Genomic DNA, 17,204 nt, shown 5'->3' with positions numbered 1-17,204 from the left:
CTCTAGGTGGTAAGACCTAAACCAATGAGCATGAGGCTCTGAAACCATTTGAAAGGATCAAGCTGATAAGGGAGCGGTGAGTTAGGCTAATCTAAAATTTCTCAAAACAAATAAAACATATCAAATAACCTACTTCACCCATTGTGTCTAAAAGTGTTATCTACCTAGAAGAAAAGTTTTGCACCCTAAGCTCTGATCCTATTCTAGCATGGTAATTCTATTAATATAAAACAAGAATTGAATTGCTTAAACGTAAATGCTAAAAGTAAATAAGCGTTAGGAACATCGAGATGTTTTCTTGATGTATCGAGGAGACGATACTCCCCCTAGCCCCCCTTGGAGCACTCGCGGAAGGGTGTGTCTCCCCCTTGATTCGAGTGTTCTCTACAAGTTCTTCTCTACAAGTTGATTAGTCGCCACCCTAACACAGTGAATCATCTACAACAGTTTACACTATAGGTGTATATTTGGGCCGGGCCTGATGGGCCGGCCCGAAGCACGAGAAAAAAGCACGGCCCAGGCACGGCACGGCCCGAAATAATTTAGTGTCGGGCCGGCACGGCCCGTTATATCGGGCCGGGTTTGGGCAGAGGTCACGACTCATGGGCGGGCATGAGCACGCCCCGTTTAAGGCAGACACGAAATGACCCATATAGAGGCACAAAAAGGCCTATATATTTATTAAAACCACACTTCATTCCACACTTTCATATACTTGATAAAAACACAAAGCTAGAGATAATGCTAGTTAGATGTTTTTGTAGCTTTGAATTAGAGTGTGTGATGTAATTTTACTTTTGTTATGTACATTAGACAATAAACTGAACTTACAGACTTTGTATAGAGCTGATTATACTCTTTTTCCTTCTAACAAAATGATTTATAAACGAGGTAGTCATTGCATAGCTGTGGTAACTTTAATACAAATATTAAGTTTGATTTTGTTCAAATTTATTTGTCTTATCTTTTATTTGTTTTATTATTTTTTTGAATTTAGGGCTCTAATGTGAATTTTGGGCCAAAAATTGAATTTCGGGCCAAAAAATGAATTTCGGGCCGCCCGAAATGAGCCCGGCACGTTTAAGCAATTACGGGTCGGGCCGTGGGCCGAGGGCTAGGCCCATGGGCCGACCTAGCCCGGCTCGAAATTCAAACGGGTCGAGCTGGCCCGAAATTCAAACAATGGGCCTTTTTGGGCTTGGGCCGGGCCGGGCCTGGCGGCCCGAATGTACACCTATAGTTTACACCATGAGTTGGGCCATCGATAATCTCCATCAAGTGATCATTAAACTCTCGATTGCTAGCTAATCTATGTGATGTCGACCACCAAGAGTAATGAGCGCAAACTCTCACTTGACCTGATCAAGCCTAATGAGAAGGTGGATGCACAGTTGCTACTTTTTATGTACTAATGTGATCTCTAATTTCGTGATTATCATATCTCAAACACATCACTAGGCAAAGACTCTCCCTTTCACTTCAGCTAGTAGGTGCTTGTACATTACTACAGTTTCCATTTATGCTTAAGTATAGAGTATAAAATCAAAGACATTTGTGTTATGTTGGCCATGTGGGTATGAATGTGATTTGGAACCAACAACTATGGTTCGTATTCACATTTGTGCATTATTTTAGCTTTTTTACCATTTAAATATAGGGGAGCAGGGACACATCAAACACATCAGTGCTGATTCTTTGTGTATCAGGACACTATTACTATCCAATGTCAGGTATCTGGTGCCTCACCGGGCACGTACGATGCACCAACAACACTACCTAAATGTCTATTTCAACCACTCTTTGAATTTGATTTGATCTCAAACTTATATTGGGCTTCCATAGAGTTATTTAGTACTAGATTTCACAAGTGTGCATCAGACTTACCTAGTTCAAGGTATCCATCCATGTTCTACTCTATGGTATGACCAAAAGAAAAAGAAAAGATTCAAATGCTAATTTACATGTCTATCTACATTCTACCCCATCAAAACCTGGAACTAGCCAATCCTTAGCATTCTCTCTCATCATTTAAAAACCAAAATTGAACATTATCACCCGGGGGCATGAAATCCATATACGTCCAATCAATCATCATCATAATGAGCCAACTTATTTTATCTATGCAAAACACACACATTAGTAATAATAATCTATCGCTGTCATTAACCACTGAAACACAACCAGGCGTCTAGATGCTCTCGGCTAAGAAGCGAATTCAGAAGTGAGGGAAGCTAGATCAGTCCACTCTAGGGTGTGAAGTTTCTCCGACGAAGATTGTCTCCGTCCAAATGAAGCCACGAGATATACTTCTGCAAAAAGACAAAGCCAAAACCGAATGAAGGCAGAACGATCCAATCCAATTGATGAAGGTGAAGTCCGTCATGCGAAGACATGGTGCCAATGCGAAGCCTAGAATATGTTTTAGGATAAAAAGCTTGGGATTACCCTGGTACCAGCAAACAATTAATCACAACCAGTCGGCTTAAAGATATTTTAGACTCTGTGTAGAGAAAAATAACAAAGACAATAATCTCTAAAAATGCATCATAACATGTACTGGTCAATAAAAAAGATAGAGAAAAAATAATGATCAACGAAGGGGGGTTTTTTTTTTGCATTGTTTCAATATTTCGACCCAACAGGCAGGCAACAACGCCCTGTGAGCTGAGTTATCTGAGGGAAATGGTTCTGAGCATCCATATCTTCTGTCAGCTGAGTTATCTGAGGGGAAGGTCGTGAAGGAAATGGATGAGTACGAGGAGGAGCAAGCAATCGTCACAGATGATGTAGACATATATGCAGTAACAAGGCATGAAGACAACATACGCACATTACCGTTGGTTTCACCCACCAACCGGGCAGGTGCATTGCCCTCGGTCACGGTTCACCCTCGCCTGACGCCGGCAGAGCCCAGCAGCGCGCGAACGAGTGGGCGACCCACCCATCGGCAGTTTGTCTTATCCCGCGGCGCGCGTGAGACGGAACAGGTATCCGGGCCGGGCGTGAGACCATATACATGCCGAGAGGGATGTGGACGCCTGCCACTCTTCCGTGTCCATTCCTCTTTATATTCCCATGTGTCAGCGTGCACGCACGCTCACCGGACACCAGGTGCCCAGCCCCAATCCCTGCAAAAGCGCGCCCATGTATGTATGTTGAGTGCCTGATCATGTATGTATTTGTAATATGCCGCATGCAGCACTGCACCCGACATTCTCCAGAGCTGCAGCAAAGGCAGCAAACGTACGGTGTGCAGCCGCGCGTGGGCGTCTCTGCCACCCCATGTCATGTATTGTACGTTCTTGCATAGATTCTAGAACATAGATATATATATCTACAGGTGATTGGGGGTAGGCAGTTGGATACTACGGATCGGCGACGAATCAATGGTGCGGTGTCCTATTCTACCACCGTTGGCGCTTTGCAGTTCTTGCCCCCATTTCAACAAGAGTTCCATACGTTTACGTTGCAGCTGATGTGAATACGAAGAAAAAAACGCTATAAAACCACTCATGGGCCTCACGACTCTGTTTCTACTCTGGAACTAGGAAGGAATCTTGCAATGGGGCTGCCTCCATCCACCTCTGATGTTGCATCTCTGTATATCGTCAGCTTAGGAAGTCTCAACAACAGTATCCAAGACTACAGCTAGGTTAGTTTGATAGCCAAACCGTTGCAAGGAATAGATGAGGCATCTTTTTTTATTTACAAATTCTAATTGTTTTAGTTTTAGGTGTCTCGAGAGTCTTACTAACAACTTGCTAGTTACCTCATCATTATATACGCTAAAGATTTATATTTTATTTAGCAAACTATCATAAATATCTTGAGAGCTAGCTGACTTAGTTTTTAATTTTTTTTCTTCGTTAGGTGCTCGTCGGTAGGTGTGTTTGTACTAGCTTTCTGATATTTTGATTTTATTGGATACCTCATCATTAAAACTTACAAAGCTTTCATGTTGTTCTAGCAAATTTTGATAAGCCTTTCGTGAGCTAACTATTTTTTTATTCTAACAATTTTAATCTAGTCTTTCGTTTCGTGCAAAACCTCTTTAAAAAAATCGATGGCTTGCGCAAGTTCTTTAGTATATGGCTTTCAAATTTTTGTTATCACCAATGTTCTCACTAGAGGATAAGTCTTTGATGTTACCACGTGCCATAAGGCACTTGCGAAGCCAAAAGTTCCAAATTGAGCCACTAGCCTCAATACCAATTTAATGGAATAGTGATGCCTAAGAGGGAGGTAAATTAGGCAATCTAATTTCTCTCTAAAACATGATCTCTATTTTTATCCTAATAACAAACTATACAATAAATAATCTATGTAATGTGCAACTACAATTTTGACTAAGTGAAGAAGTTATGCAACCTAGATTTCAAACCTATCCACTAGTATATAACTAATCTAAAAAGGTAAAGCATACCACCAAGACAACACAATAAAAATGCAAAAGCTTAAGTGTAATAGAGATACAAACTCTCATTAACGTGTCTGTATTTTTATCGAGGTACCAAGAAACGCACAAGCTTCCCTCTAATCCTCGTTGGAGCCCCACATAATAAAATTCCCACACGGGGCCCAAGCTCCAACTCCGTCGATAGTCCCGAGTCTTCTCCACGCATAAGTGTTGCTCTGGTTGTGACCCTCTCTCGAATACGCCCCATCGTCTCCACTGTAGTTTTGGCTAAAATGTCACAAGTTATGTTCCCTCCAATACACAGTGATGTTCACACCACAAATATAGATGGTATGATCTCGCAAGACTTACAAACCCCACTTAGTACAACTATTATAATGATGCGCGCAAGCGTCAAGGGGTAAGAGGTGTGTCTAATCTCGCTTCTAATCGTTTAGGTATAAACTTAGAGCAAGCACTAATGGTAGCCATCTAACTAACATAAGCACTTCATAAAGCACCTATGCCTAGTTACTAAGTTATTCCATAAACACTTGAGTGTCTAGAGATTATTGTATTCGAGTATCAACTCAATGGCTACCTTCCTTAGCTCTAACACATCTTAAATGACTGATTTTAGGGTTCTATTCATATCCCTAAGTAAAGATATATTTGTAACACCCTCAACAACCAACTCTATGCACCATTGGACCATCCAACAGTAACACCATCAAATCATTGAGTACGGTCAGATGCCTCGGCTATTGTGTTAGTACTAGCTGTTGCCGACCGTTAGGTATACTTGTACCATCTAGTGCCTACCATCATATTAGTTCGACACCCTATTATCTTTTTATAACCTTTGTACATAACCGCCAGACTTTGTCAATCGATATAGTTAGATGCTCGCTGAGCAGTTAATGTCCAACCCCATTATGAGATGAACAATTTGACCATATGGTTCGATGATGGGTAGATAATGGTCCAGCGATAATGTCAGATGTCTTGTTCTTTGGATGGTTACTATATGATTTGACACGTCTCTCTAGATTGTCTGACATCTTGGATGAATGCCTATTAAATCCTTTTTTGCTTCGTTTCTTCGCGTTTGGCTAGGTTCCATCTCATTTTTTAGACTCTTGTGCTTGCTTTGTGTGTGTGTGTGTGTGGTGGATGGGGATCTAGAGGGCGCTGCAATAGCCGGTCAGGGCTTTTGGTGAGTCATGGGTAGGGATTACCTTTCCGCTTGGTAACTGGCGAGATCCGATAGTTTTTCTCCTTCTCGCTATGGATCGAGAGACGAAAACCGATACAGTTTTTTATGTATTTCGGTTTCAAATTCGAAATTATAAAAGTCAAATTTTGGTGAACAAAACAATTTTTGGAAATCACGAAACGAGAATGTAACCCCTGGTCGTGGGAAACATGGAAGGACACTCATGTACTTGATTTAGGGGCTAAGCATGGCACTGCATTGGATCTAGGGCTGAACACCGTGGAGACGGCGCGTCGGCGCGACTGTGGGGTAGGGATGGCAATGAGTACCTGAAACCCGATACCCAATGGGTAAAAAAACATCGGGTATGGTGGGCATGAGTATGTTCTCTCTTGCCCTATACATGTTACCCAATAGAAAAATCCACTAACATATGACATGTGGGTTCAAATTAAAGGGATTGTTCTCTCTTATGCATGAGCTTGTATGGTGTTGCCATTTAATACTGAATGTTGTTGACCTTGTGATAAAATTACGTTGGGTTCAACAAATTTGCCATACTGGTATAAAAGATATTATGTTATTTTAGGATCTTTCAATATTAATGATGTGTGAGGTTTCAACATTTTGTATTTAATACTTGCTTTTTGTGATTCAAATGATCATGTTCACTATAATATTAGTGCGTATGGATCCCGATGGGTACCTGCTACACATATGGTGTGTATGAGTATGCCGTAATTTTATATCCATGATGAGTACTAGTGGATATGTGTATGAGGTTTTTTTAGTGGATACTGTATCCGTGTGATTGGTTGCTTGCACGCGTGGATACGCGCCGAACGGGCGTATAGCGTGAGCCTGGCTCCGGCTCCTTTTCTGCACGAACATGACCTGGTCCAGCCATAAATGCAGCCAATCAAACACCATAGACCGATGTTTTTTTTTCATGTCACGGACTATGTACACGTGAAAGCAGGCAACCAATTATATGGTATGTGTATGGATTTTTGTGACTATTGGGTACCTTAGCCTGTACTGCCATCCCTATAGTGTGCGGGGTGGGAAGGGGACGAGGCTAATGGCTGATTGCGTCATGAGCATGTCAGCATGGAGGATGGCGCCAAAGAAGCCCCCTCCACCGCACATACCCAGGTGGGTCCCGGGATTAGGTGGGCTTCCCTCACGTGTACTACCGGCATGACATGAATCACCAGCAGCACGACTCCGGGCGGCCGGTGGTGGACTTGAGCCTAATCTTTCTCCCCTTTCATGGCCTGCCCTGCCCTGCCATAAAGAAGCAGAGAGAGCGAGCAAGCATGAGAGCCGAGGCACCCAACCAAAAGGCAAGGCAAAAAAGCGAGCGCGGGCCGGGGGAAAGGGAGGATTGTGTAGGGTTCTAGGGTGGTGCCTGGAGACACTACTGTGGGTGACTGTGCACCAAGGAAATGGAATTGGAAATGGAAATAATGGTGGAGCCAGATCTCTTTTTTTTTCTTTTCTTTTTTCTTTCTTTCTGGGAGCTAGCATAGTTTGCTGGAAGATTCCATGCCCATGAGGATAAGCATCTCGATGGCGCAGGCAGCAGGCCATTAGCAGAGCAGTTCTGGCAGCTGATTATATCTGGCATATATATATACTATACTCCACTGAACAAAACAGAACTGACCTTCCATTCCGATAAGCATCTCTGTGACAGCTTACAACAAGGTAAGTCCACACAAACTATGGCCGTGCGCCCGTGCGTGCGTGCATGCAGCCTTTCTGGGTGCTATCTGGTATCTACTACCTATCCATGTAGCAGCAGTACTAGTAGTATATATATATAATATAATAATAGCTGTGGTCATGGAGCATGGCTTCATCGACAAGGGTGACGAACGCATGACATGGGGGGAGGAGTGCAGTCGTCACCCCCTCGCCAGCAGCTAGCAGAGCCCCAGCCGGCCAGCCCCCCAGCTAGCATGTACGTACAGGCCGGGGTGCCGGCACTTTATGTGACCGCTTCACATCGCTAGTCTAACAGCACGCTGATGGGGTTCATCACCATCGGATTAGGAAGTCGGAGAGCTAATACATACGGACTCCAGCTAGGCTACCAGACCGGAAAGAGAAAGCGAGACCCATTAGCTAGAACAACAGCCACTACTAGATCGACTTAATTTTACTGCAAACATGCATATATGCATGATGCTTAGCTACACCTGCCACTAGTTTTCCACCTACACAGTACCCATTCGATGCACCGGCCTTGCAAAAACCACAATCATTAGTAGAAGCTAAGCAAATGTTTTGCATGTGAATCCGTAATGATTAATCTCTCTTTTTTTTTGGTTTAGAGCGTAATGATTGGTTCAGTTCAAAATCAATACAATTTACATTCCACCTTCTTCACATCATGATCCGGCGACGACGCATTAATAAAGGAGGGCGAGGAAGGCGAACCACGCATTTCTTTCTTTCTTTCTTGTGTTAACTGCATGCAGCAGCCTCCAATAATACCTCTCAACACTCCTTGGCTTGCACGCACACGCAGGTCTCTGCCTCCCTCTCCCTCTCTCTCTCTCTCTCTCTCTCTCTCACTGAGCTAGCCAGCACACACACACCCATACGCTCCCTCCCCCCTCCCTATAAAAAGTAAACACTCAGATTCACCTCGTCTCATCTCACCCTTCTTCGTCGTCCCTATCCCTGCCTGCCCAGCGAGCATGGGAGGAGGAGCCACCAACCTACCTCCGGGCTTCCATTTCTTCCCTTCAGACGAAGACCTCGTCGTCCATTTCCTCCGCCGCAAAGCCGCCAACCTCCCGTGCCGCCCCGACATCGTCCCGACGATCCTCCTTCACCGCTACGACCCGTGGGAGCTGAACGGTTTGCGTTCTCACCCATATATCGCTATAGCTCACAGCGTGCGTACGTACGTACGGTCTGGTGACCGACCGATCTTCCTTCCAAGCATGCAGGCACGGCGCTGCAGGCTGGGAACCAGTGGTACTTCTTCAGTAGCCACGCCCACGCCCACGCCCACTCCGCGGCGGGGCAGACCAGAACCTCTCCGTCCGGGTACTGGAACCCCGCCGGCGCCGATGAAACAGTAGTACTAGCGAGCAGCGGCCGTGTCGTTGGCCTCAAGAAGACGCTCGTCTTCTGCACCGGAGAGCCTTTCAGAGGGTTCAGAACGAACTGGGTCATGCATGAGTACCACCTTCAGGACGGGCCGGCCGGGTGCAATGTCGGCGGGAGCAGCGGCGCCACCACCCCAAGTAGCTCCAGCAGCTCCGGCAGCAGCAGGAGATCGCAGAGGAAGAGAGTTCACTCGAGCACGGTGAGTGATTCATTCATTCATTCCTTCTCGATCGGCATATATGCAGCCAGCAGCCGCTTACCAATAATAAATAATCAATGATCTGTCGTCCTCTTGCAGGAGTCAATAAACAGCTGGGTGATATGTAGAGTGTTCGAATCAAGCTGCGGTTCGCAAGTGAGCTTCCATGACGAGGGCACAGAGCTTTCGTGCTTGGATGAGGTGTTCTTGTCTCTAGACGACTACGACGAAGTGAGCTTGCCAAATAATTAGAACCCTAGCTAGCAGGCCATTTGATTAGTACCTGTGACGGTAACGTCGTCGTCTGCGTAAGCGTAAGTGGTTGCAACTTGCATTGTGCATGATGCAGATGGCCTGATGATAGGCATCGAGCTTAAGCCGGTCTCTATCCGAAATCATTATATATTACCCTGTAATCGATCGATATGATTATCATGCAATATGGGTTTAAAAGCTTCAGCTTGTTGTGTCTAATGATGGATTTAGGTCACTAATTGCAGTTGCAGGAGAGTCACTACACAGTAATAAAAAGTCATAAGTTCTAACCCAAAGTTTTTTACAGCTAGCTCTAGAGCCGCCTAAAAAAGCACAAGAAACCCAGTAGCGACAGCTTTGTCGTTAACTGTTTTACACAAACGCCTTCTCCCCGGCTGAAGCTTATTAACGACCCTTGTACTGGTTGGATTTATGTCACTTCTCTTCATGATTCATGCATGTCCTATTGTCCTAGTTTTTTTTGGCATCACGAACATGATAAAGGTCCAACATATGTAAGTGAATGGGGACACTTAAAAGGATAAATAACAAAAAAGATCAATTATAGCTTAGCTACGTTAGTGGTATATATACATGCATGCTATCATTTTGTTTGTTCCGTCATGATTTTTTTTAGAATGCAACGGACTTTCTAGCTGAAAGGAGAGCCTAGCTAGGTCTGCTAAAATATTCAGGCAGATAGATTTACAACAACTCCTACAGCAGAGCAGCATCATGTTAGTTTAGTATTTTCAGTCAAAGGATTTTTTTTAAGAACCCCGTTTGGATCCATTCATTTTGGACAAATCCCTGGAATTGTCCAATGCCTTATGTTTGAATGAACCATGCATATCAGGATAATAATCGAATAGCAGCGTACGTGAATCCTGATTACTGACCCCACATGTAAAACAAGGAGATCTTTTTAAATTTTTACAGAAGAACAAATGTAATTTTCTACTCAAATGTTCAGTATAAATGATTATTATTTTTTTTGGTTTTCTGCAACTATGCTAAATTCATAACTTTAATTCAAAATATAAAAATCCAGTTCATATCCTTAATTAGTAAAATCACCTTTTAGCCTGCAATGCAACCTAGATTGGCATGGTTATTATCTGATACGTTCACATAATCACATTGCACTTCGCTTGTATACATGACCAGAGATCACTTCACCTCCACTAATATAACCAGCTAACGGTGCTATAATCAATAGTGGAGATGCTCCATATTAACATCATTTACCCCCACATCACTTTGAAGAAGACACATGCCTAACTCCCAAGTAGGCCCCCCCTGAAGTCACTTCCAAAGTTAGCAACTTTTGAAGTTATACATTTTACATTAGCTCACCTACTAGCTAGCTTCAGTTAGCAACACAGCCCCATATTGACTTTTGCTAAAGAGGAATACAGCTTATATATAAGCTAGGAGGTTGCGCACTGAGATAGCTTTTAAGACATAGCTCAGATGTGTTTGTTTTTATGGGTGGTTAAAGAGGCAAATTAAGACCCCAAACGCTCATTCATTCATGGGACCACAAACAGATCCTTGCCTATAGCAGTTCGAAGGCATACAGTGTGCTGTTTGTTGTGCCTGTGCAACAGGTATCAAAACTTATTAGGTACCCTCCTAACCCCTCCCATGCATGAATTCCATCCAGGCTGTTGGAGTTTAGCAGTCAACGTTTTGAGAGGTAAATCATTGCGACGGACAAACTTTATGATTGAACTTCTCTAACAACAGGTGATTTTTTAAAACCCACTGTGTGTTTATAGCCAGTATATCAAAGAAAGGGACAATTAACAAAGGCTTATTGGTTTATTAGAATTGGCTTTTGTGTTGGAGAAAATTTACCAAACTCATGCCTCATGTCTCTAGAAAGTTTCTGAAAGGCATATGGCTACTTTCTTTAAACATGTTAAGAATAGACATCTTGGAAACCCAGAAATGGACTGAATGCCTGTAATTGTCAAAAAGTACAGACGATCTGCCTACAATGGTGACATGACATTATCTAAATCGTGTGTGGATGCACTGTCACGTCACCCCAATCCTGTCAGACACTCAAACTTATCGATGTAGGATGAAAAAAATAAAAATATCAGTCAGAGCTTGGAAGCATTCAGAGTTAACTGGTTACTTATATTTGGTATGTTGCAGATAAATAGAGCTTATCTTGTGCTTCAAAGTCCACCCTAAGTAGTGTGTTGCTAGCTAATTCCATGTGTACATGAAAACTGAGAGAACATGTAAAAGTTGTAATGTAACATGGTACATGGTTTCTCCATTAATTATTTCTGAATCGTGAAGAGTGGTCCGAAGCTAGAACCTTTTTTTGGGGGCGTGGAGAGAAAAGAGCTTTAGTTGATCCTCCTTCACCATGCAACTGATCCTCCATTATTATCAACCATTCGGGTTTTTTTTTGCACCACAAGCGTAGAATCTTTAGCACTTAGAAAACAAAAAAGGGTCATATTAATTAAACACTACACTGTTACGACGTGCACATGACAACTGATCCATTCAGAATGCATGTTTGACATGATTGTAACCGTGCTCAAAGCAAGCCTCCGTTTCCATCAATCAAGCCCATCATGATACTTGCTTTCAACCACCATCCTTTCGCCACTAGGCTAGCTCTAGCTTGCATGGTGGGAACCCGTATCAAAACTCAAGTCTGATTTGGCATTCTAGGACTGCAACCTTTCGATATGCTGACAGCAGCATGGGCTATATATTTTCGGCATAGGGCTCAATTGAGCCCATTACACGATTTGATTTCCCCACATTCCCTTGGTCAGACATTCTTACGCTAGAGTTATAGCATAATAATGTTCAGTTGCTGATAGTGTATGTGTGGGATGAATTGTACCAATTTTTTAGAAAAAAAATATATGGTCTTCAGTGATCACTAATATATCCTCCTTTTGTGCAGTTCTTCATAGTTTTACATTACTCTCTGAGCTTGAGCTTAGCCTGATTTTACATTACTCCCGTGGGGAAAGAAACTTCTCTCTATCGCCGTCCTAGAGGAATTTCCTACGGGTAATCAGGGATCGAGGCTTATTGGCATCTCTAGCCACACGCGAACGGTGCAGAGACATTGGGAGGGCAGATGCCGGGTCAGCCATTTTGTATCTACCTGTGGATGAATGAATGAAGGGTGTGGATCGACTTGGCCACTTGCAGAGAGTGGTTATTGGGCTCTACCAACTGCTAGTAAGCACGAGCACATGAACGATGATGCCTATCTCTTCCAGCCAAAAGTTTAAAAAGAAAGAAGGCCTGTTCACCCAAGTAATGTTTTTGACAGCCCCAAGTTTGCGTTGCAGTTCCCAACAACTAGGGGGCAGGCAACGGCCCAACGATGGCCGCTTATGTATGTTGCCTATGATAGGGATGGCGACGGCGACAGCGATGGCGATGGCAAAAGGAGAGGCGGAGGAGGGTGATCGGTGTGCCGCTGTGTCATCCCGCATTTCGCCCGAGCAATGCGATGCAACGACGAGGTCAAGTCCGGCCGGGCCCGGGCGCGCCTCACACTTGCTACTACTTGTGGTGCGACGATATGCATGGAAAAGATATTTATACCGAAGAAATATCTGGTCTTTTATTTATCCGAACAGTGCAAGTTTGATAGTCATGCATGCATCCAGATCGATCCAGGCTCCATGTACAGTCAGTACTCGCGAATGGAGAAGGAATCTGAATGTTTCGCATCCACACATCTGGACCTTCGTGTGCGCCTTTCAGTTGCCCCTGTTTTAGATTCCGAGATCACAAGATAGATATATATCCGAGCTAGTGGCAGATAGATCATATCTCTTTGTTCTTTTCTTTCGCTGTACCAAGCACCACCGTACCTTTACGTTCTTAGAAAATATCAAATTAAAGCACAAAGTTGACTTGCAATCATCTTCTGTTCTCTCATGAATCTTGCATTACGTGAGCCACGGAACGATCCACTTCATTTCTAATGTCCTGAGGTATACAATTAACATATTTCTGCCTATGCCGGCCCCTAAATAGTCAGACTACAGCTATCTTAGCCCCCGTTTGGTTTGAGGGGGCTAAAAACTAGTTCATCCATTTTAGTTTCATTTAATCCTTAAATTATTAAATGATAGGACTAAAATAGTGACTAAACTGTTTAATCATTAGTCCCTCAAAGGGCGACTAAAAGAAACTAAACTATATTAATTCATGTCCCTTATTTATTTCAGTTACACTAATATCAGGAAAATGTTAAGAGATATTTTGATCTTCTTATGAGTCATTTAATGTGTTCTGAATATTTTTAGTCCCTATCGCCAAACAGAGTAGCGACTAATCTTTAGTCCTCCGATCTAGTCCCTAGACTAAGAAAACCAAATAGTCCCTTATTAGGCAGTGGTCACCTATATGTACTGACCTACCTACAGTTTACTTGTGCTATAGTCTGCTATAGTTGGCTGTTATGTACTTCATCCATCTTAAAATAGTATTCGTTTTAACTCTTTATTTTTATGTCTATATTTAACTAGACGTGATAAATATAGACTCATATATACACCTACTAAAAAACCAAAACAAATTTTATTTTTGGGAGAGAGAGAGAGTAACTTGTTAGAGAGACCCTTTGCCGCTAAAGATACACTTTGTTGTGTTCATACGTGTGTTTTTCTCGTTGCACACGACACAGCTAGTAGAATACATACTCTACGTTATTCTCGGATAGCGACTGAGTCACGACGTGGTCCACATTTGGAATATAATATTTGACTAGGTGAGTGTCCGTGCGTTGCAACGGGGACCTATAATACTACGATAATTATGTACAAATAGGTTTATGTCCGTGCGATGCTACGAGGAAACACATGGAATCGTTATCTATGTGGTACCGCAAATCAAACAAAGCATAAAATTTATACACATGACACGACACCGTAAATCAAACAACATGTCATAACACCACGAGACTTCACGACCTAAATTAGATATATATAAATTTTACATGATCTTAAACAAAACAGTGTTTCAATCCACTCATATCATAACCACTACAAAAATTAAAAATAACCATAACAACTTTCATCAAAAGATAGATACAAGTAGACTTGCCGGTGGGTACCCAACACTCGTATCATAACCACTACATCTGAGTAGAATATGGAATACAAAAGATTACACATTCATATTTAAAATATACGTAAATATGGGATACAAATATATGATAATACATCCATTCAATTAATTTTTATGCACCACGATGTATATTTTCTATTGATGTGGCCATTTACTTGACCAATGTCGTATTGACAGGCTACATATGCCTATTTGCTTTACCACCGCAATTGGCAATAGTCATCTAAACACGTCACGTAAAAATAACAACGAGCTCTAGCTAGATAGTATAAATTTGGTAAGAAAAGGACGTAAATGAAGCTCAAATCGAACATCATGATAGCATGCACCAGAATTTTTTCTCAGAGAGAAGAATCCTTGCTAAAAAAGTGAGAGAACAGAACACACATGGAGACATATGCATCATCCTCACCAAATTAGTGCGTCAGAAAATAAAATTATTAGTATGGGGCCAGTGTGATTTTTCATACTGATAATGATTGCTCTTAATTGGTGCCTCTCAGTCTAGAAATGGCATATGGTAAAAAACACACTATGAAAGAACCCAATATTTGTGGTAGATGAGTAGTTGTTTTATGTTTCTCGATCAGAAGGATTTACAATTTTCTAGTGCTTTGAGATGGTAGCATCCACTAATAATGCATCATATTACAATATAATTGGACGACAACAAAATAATTCATAACTAACAATGTTTGACACACCTTGTAAGCACGGCAATTGGGTTGCATTGCTCTACAAAAAAATATATGATCACCTATCACCGTTCTATTTTCAACTTATACAATAGGTCTACATCATTGGGAAAAAAATAAATATGCAAAGCTTTTACATATCTGGAAAACAGATGGTTGATAATTGATATTTGCATTCGTTTTTCCTATGCCAACACCATGAACCCAAGCTGGAACACATGAAGGTGAGTTGGGAGCCACAGTGTTGCCTTACCCGCCTTGGCCTGCCTCTCTCCCCTTTGTGCCCTTACCACCGAGCCGCTACTGATCCTAGTTAATACAATGTATAAAAATCAAATGGAGGTTAGAGCATATATCTTGAAATTAATAGGATTTGTAAAACAATAACCATAGTTGGATAATTCATAACATGGGAAAAAGTGTCCAAACCACATATATTCAGAAGCAAGTGATTGTTCCAAGCAAGGTCTTGAGTGCAAATTAGAAGCAAGATTAAGGGTAGTAGTATCTATGTGGATCGGCTATTACTTACTTGCTGGGGAAATTCTTCGTCCTCTGATTCCAAGTTGATCAAAACCTTTGCTGCTCAATGTAGAGGCATTGTATCTCTCTCAGCCTGTACGGACAAGATTTATGTACCATAACGGATATGCACATCGTGTCAATTCCAAGTCTATATGCATATAGGAATCAACACCGCACCACTGTCTTGCTCAATGGAAAGTTTGCATTTCATCTGCTACTTACTTGTACCAAAATCTTCACACAAAATAATCCACTCTAAATAGACAAGTTTTATCTTCAGTATAGCACATAGATGATGAAAATTGGAATAGATAAATGTAGCGTGGCAAACAACATTGCCAGTATATCCATAGAAATATTAAGTGCTGTTATTTTGAAGAAACTGGCCGAAGTGAATTTACCTGGTCTTGAGATGATAAATAGCTTTCTCGCCAATTCTCCAGACATAAATGGTCCAGTCCCTTCACATCACGGATTGAAAAAAAAATCAGGGTACCTTGGAATCAAGTTTCTCTTGAAGTTGTTAGGTAAGCCCAGTTCAGACTGGATTAGTTCAATCTTATCCAGAGGAATCTGGCAGTCCATCGACATCATCAGTAACTTCCTAAGGTTTCTCACCAAGATTGGCTCCATTAGCTCTCGCGCTTCAGCCTCTTCACTGGATATCTTTCTGGCCTTCTCCGTAAGTGTGACAGAAATGGGCTCTTGGGAAGCACTTCCACCAGAGACATGGAAGATATTAGGGTGACGCTCGATAAGTGAAAGAAAGTTCCATTTTTGGACAAAACCAACCTCCTTTTCAAGGTCACGCACAAGTAGTGATCCTGTCTTTTGTGCCAAAATGAGGTCACACAGACAAAGGAGAAGGGCAGGCTTCTTTTGAAGATCCATGGCCCTGTCAAGACCAGGTTCACGGTGATATACCTTCTTCTTGGGTCGGCGTCCATGGCCAGCTGAGAATGAGGACATAGCATTGAGTTGCATAAAGGGAAGGGTTCTGGGAATCAAATATACATGTTGTCCCAATCTTCTTTCCATCATTTATGAAATGAATATCAGGCTATGTAGTCACACCAGGTCCAAGCATTCAGAAGTACATATAAAGAATCAGCACGTTGCACTTTAAATTCTGCAAAAAAAATCAAAATTATATTCTCAGTCATGTAAATAGCCTACCATTTGCATGTCAGGAATCAAACTGCACAGGGGACATCTAATGTAAAAGAGGCCACTGCTTGCTGTCACCACATTCATAGTATCGACTCTCCAAATAAAGCCCACAGTGAAATTCAGTTTGGAGAATCCTCACTCAACATGGGAAATTTGAGCTTGTGGCAAGATGGTGTGAATTTCAGTCTTTTTTAGGGGATTGATCCAACACTTCCATTTCAATAGGAAGTCTGCTCCATAGACGTCATATTAAACTCAGTAAAGACAGTGACACAACTGGTGAATCTGCACGCTTAGGAACAAGATCTAAGTGCAACGTGCTGGTGAATCTCTAACTATTTATTATGAATAATTAAGACAATTTGTAGACAATAAGTTCATTTCAAATATATCAGTTCAGGCCAAAAAATATGGTAGAGAGATCTAACCCGAGCAACGTGACAAATTCGGATCTTGAGTAGGCTGAAGATGAGGGGATCAGAGCTTACCATC

The 17,204-nt window shown here is 42.2% G+C and overlaps 2 protein-coding genes across 2 annotated transcripts; one reads left to right on the top strand and one right to left on the bottom strand.

Moving 5' to 3' along the window:
• The first annotated feature begins 8,275 nt into the window (after positions 1-8,275).
• On the top strand, positions 8,276-9,393 carry LOC100284512 (NAC domain-containing protein 78). The gene is made up of 3 exons (NM_001157407.1): positions 8,276-8,483; positions 8,576-8,937; positions 9,037-9,393. The coding sequence occupies exons 1-3, from the start codon at positions 8,321-8,323 to the stop codon at positions 9,187-9,189; spliced, it is 678 nt and encodes a 225-aa protein (NP_001150879.1). The 5' UTR covers positions 8,276-8,320; the 3' UTR covers positions 9,190-9,393.
• Positions 9,394-15,980: 6,587 nt separating this feature from the next.
• Positions 15,981-16,666, bottom strand: LOC103627284 (protein WHAT'S THIS FACTOR 1 homolog, chloroplastic). The gene has a single exon (XM_008647579.3). It carries the CDS (start codon positions 16,581-16,583, stop codon positions 16,011-16,013), a length of 573 nt encoding a protein of 190 aa, XP_008645801.1. The 5' UTR covers positions 16,584-16,666; the 3' UTR covers positions 15,981-16,010.
• Between the last annotated feature and the right edge of the window lie 538 nt (positions 16,667-17,204).

This window comes from Zea mays, chromosome 5 (genome assembly GCF_902167145.1).
Source record: "Zea mays cultivar B73 chromosome 5, Zm-B73-REFERENCE-NAM-5.0, whole genome shotgun sequence".
NCBI lineage: Eukaryota > Viridiplantae > Streptophyta > Magnoliopsida > Poales > Poaceae > Zea > Zea mays.
Note: the sequence above shows the minus strand (reverse complement) of the source record. Positions and strands in the feature narration are given on the sequence as shown.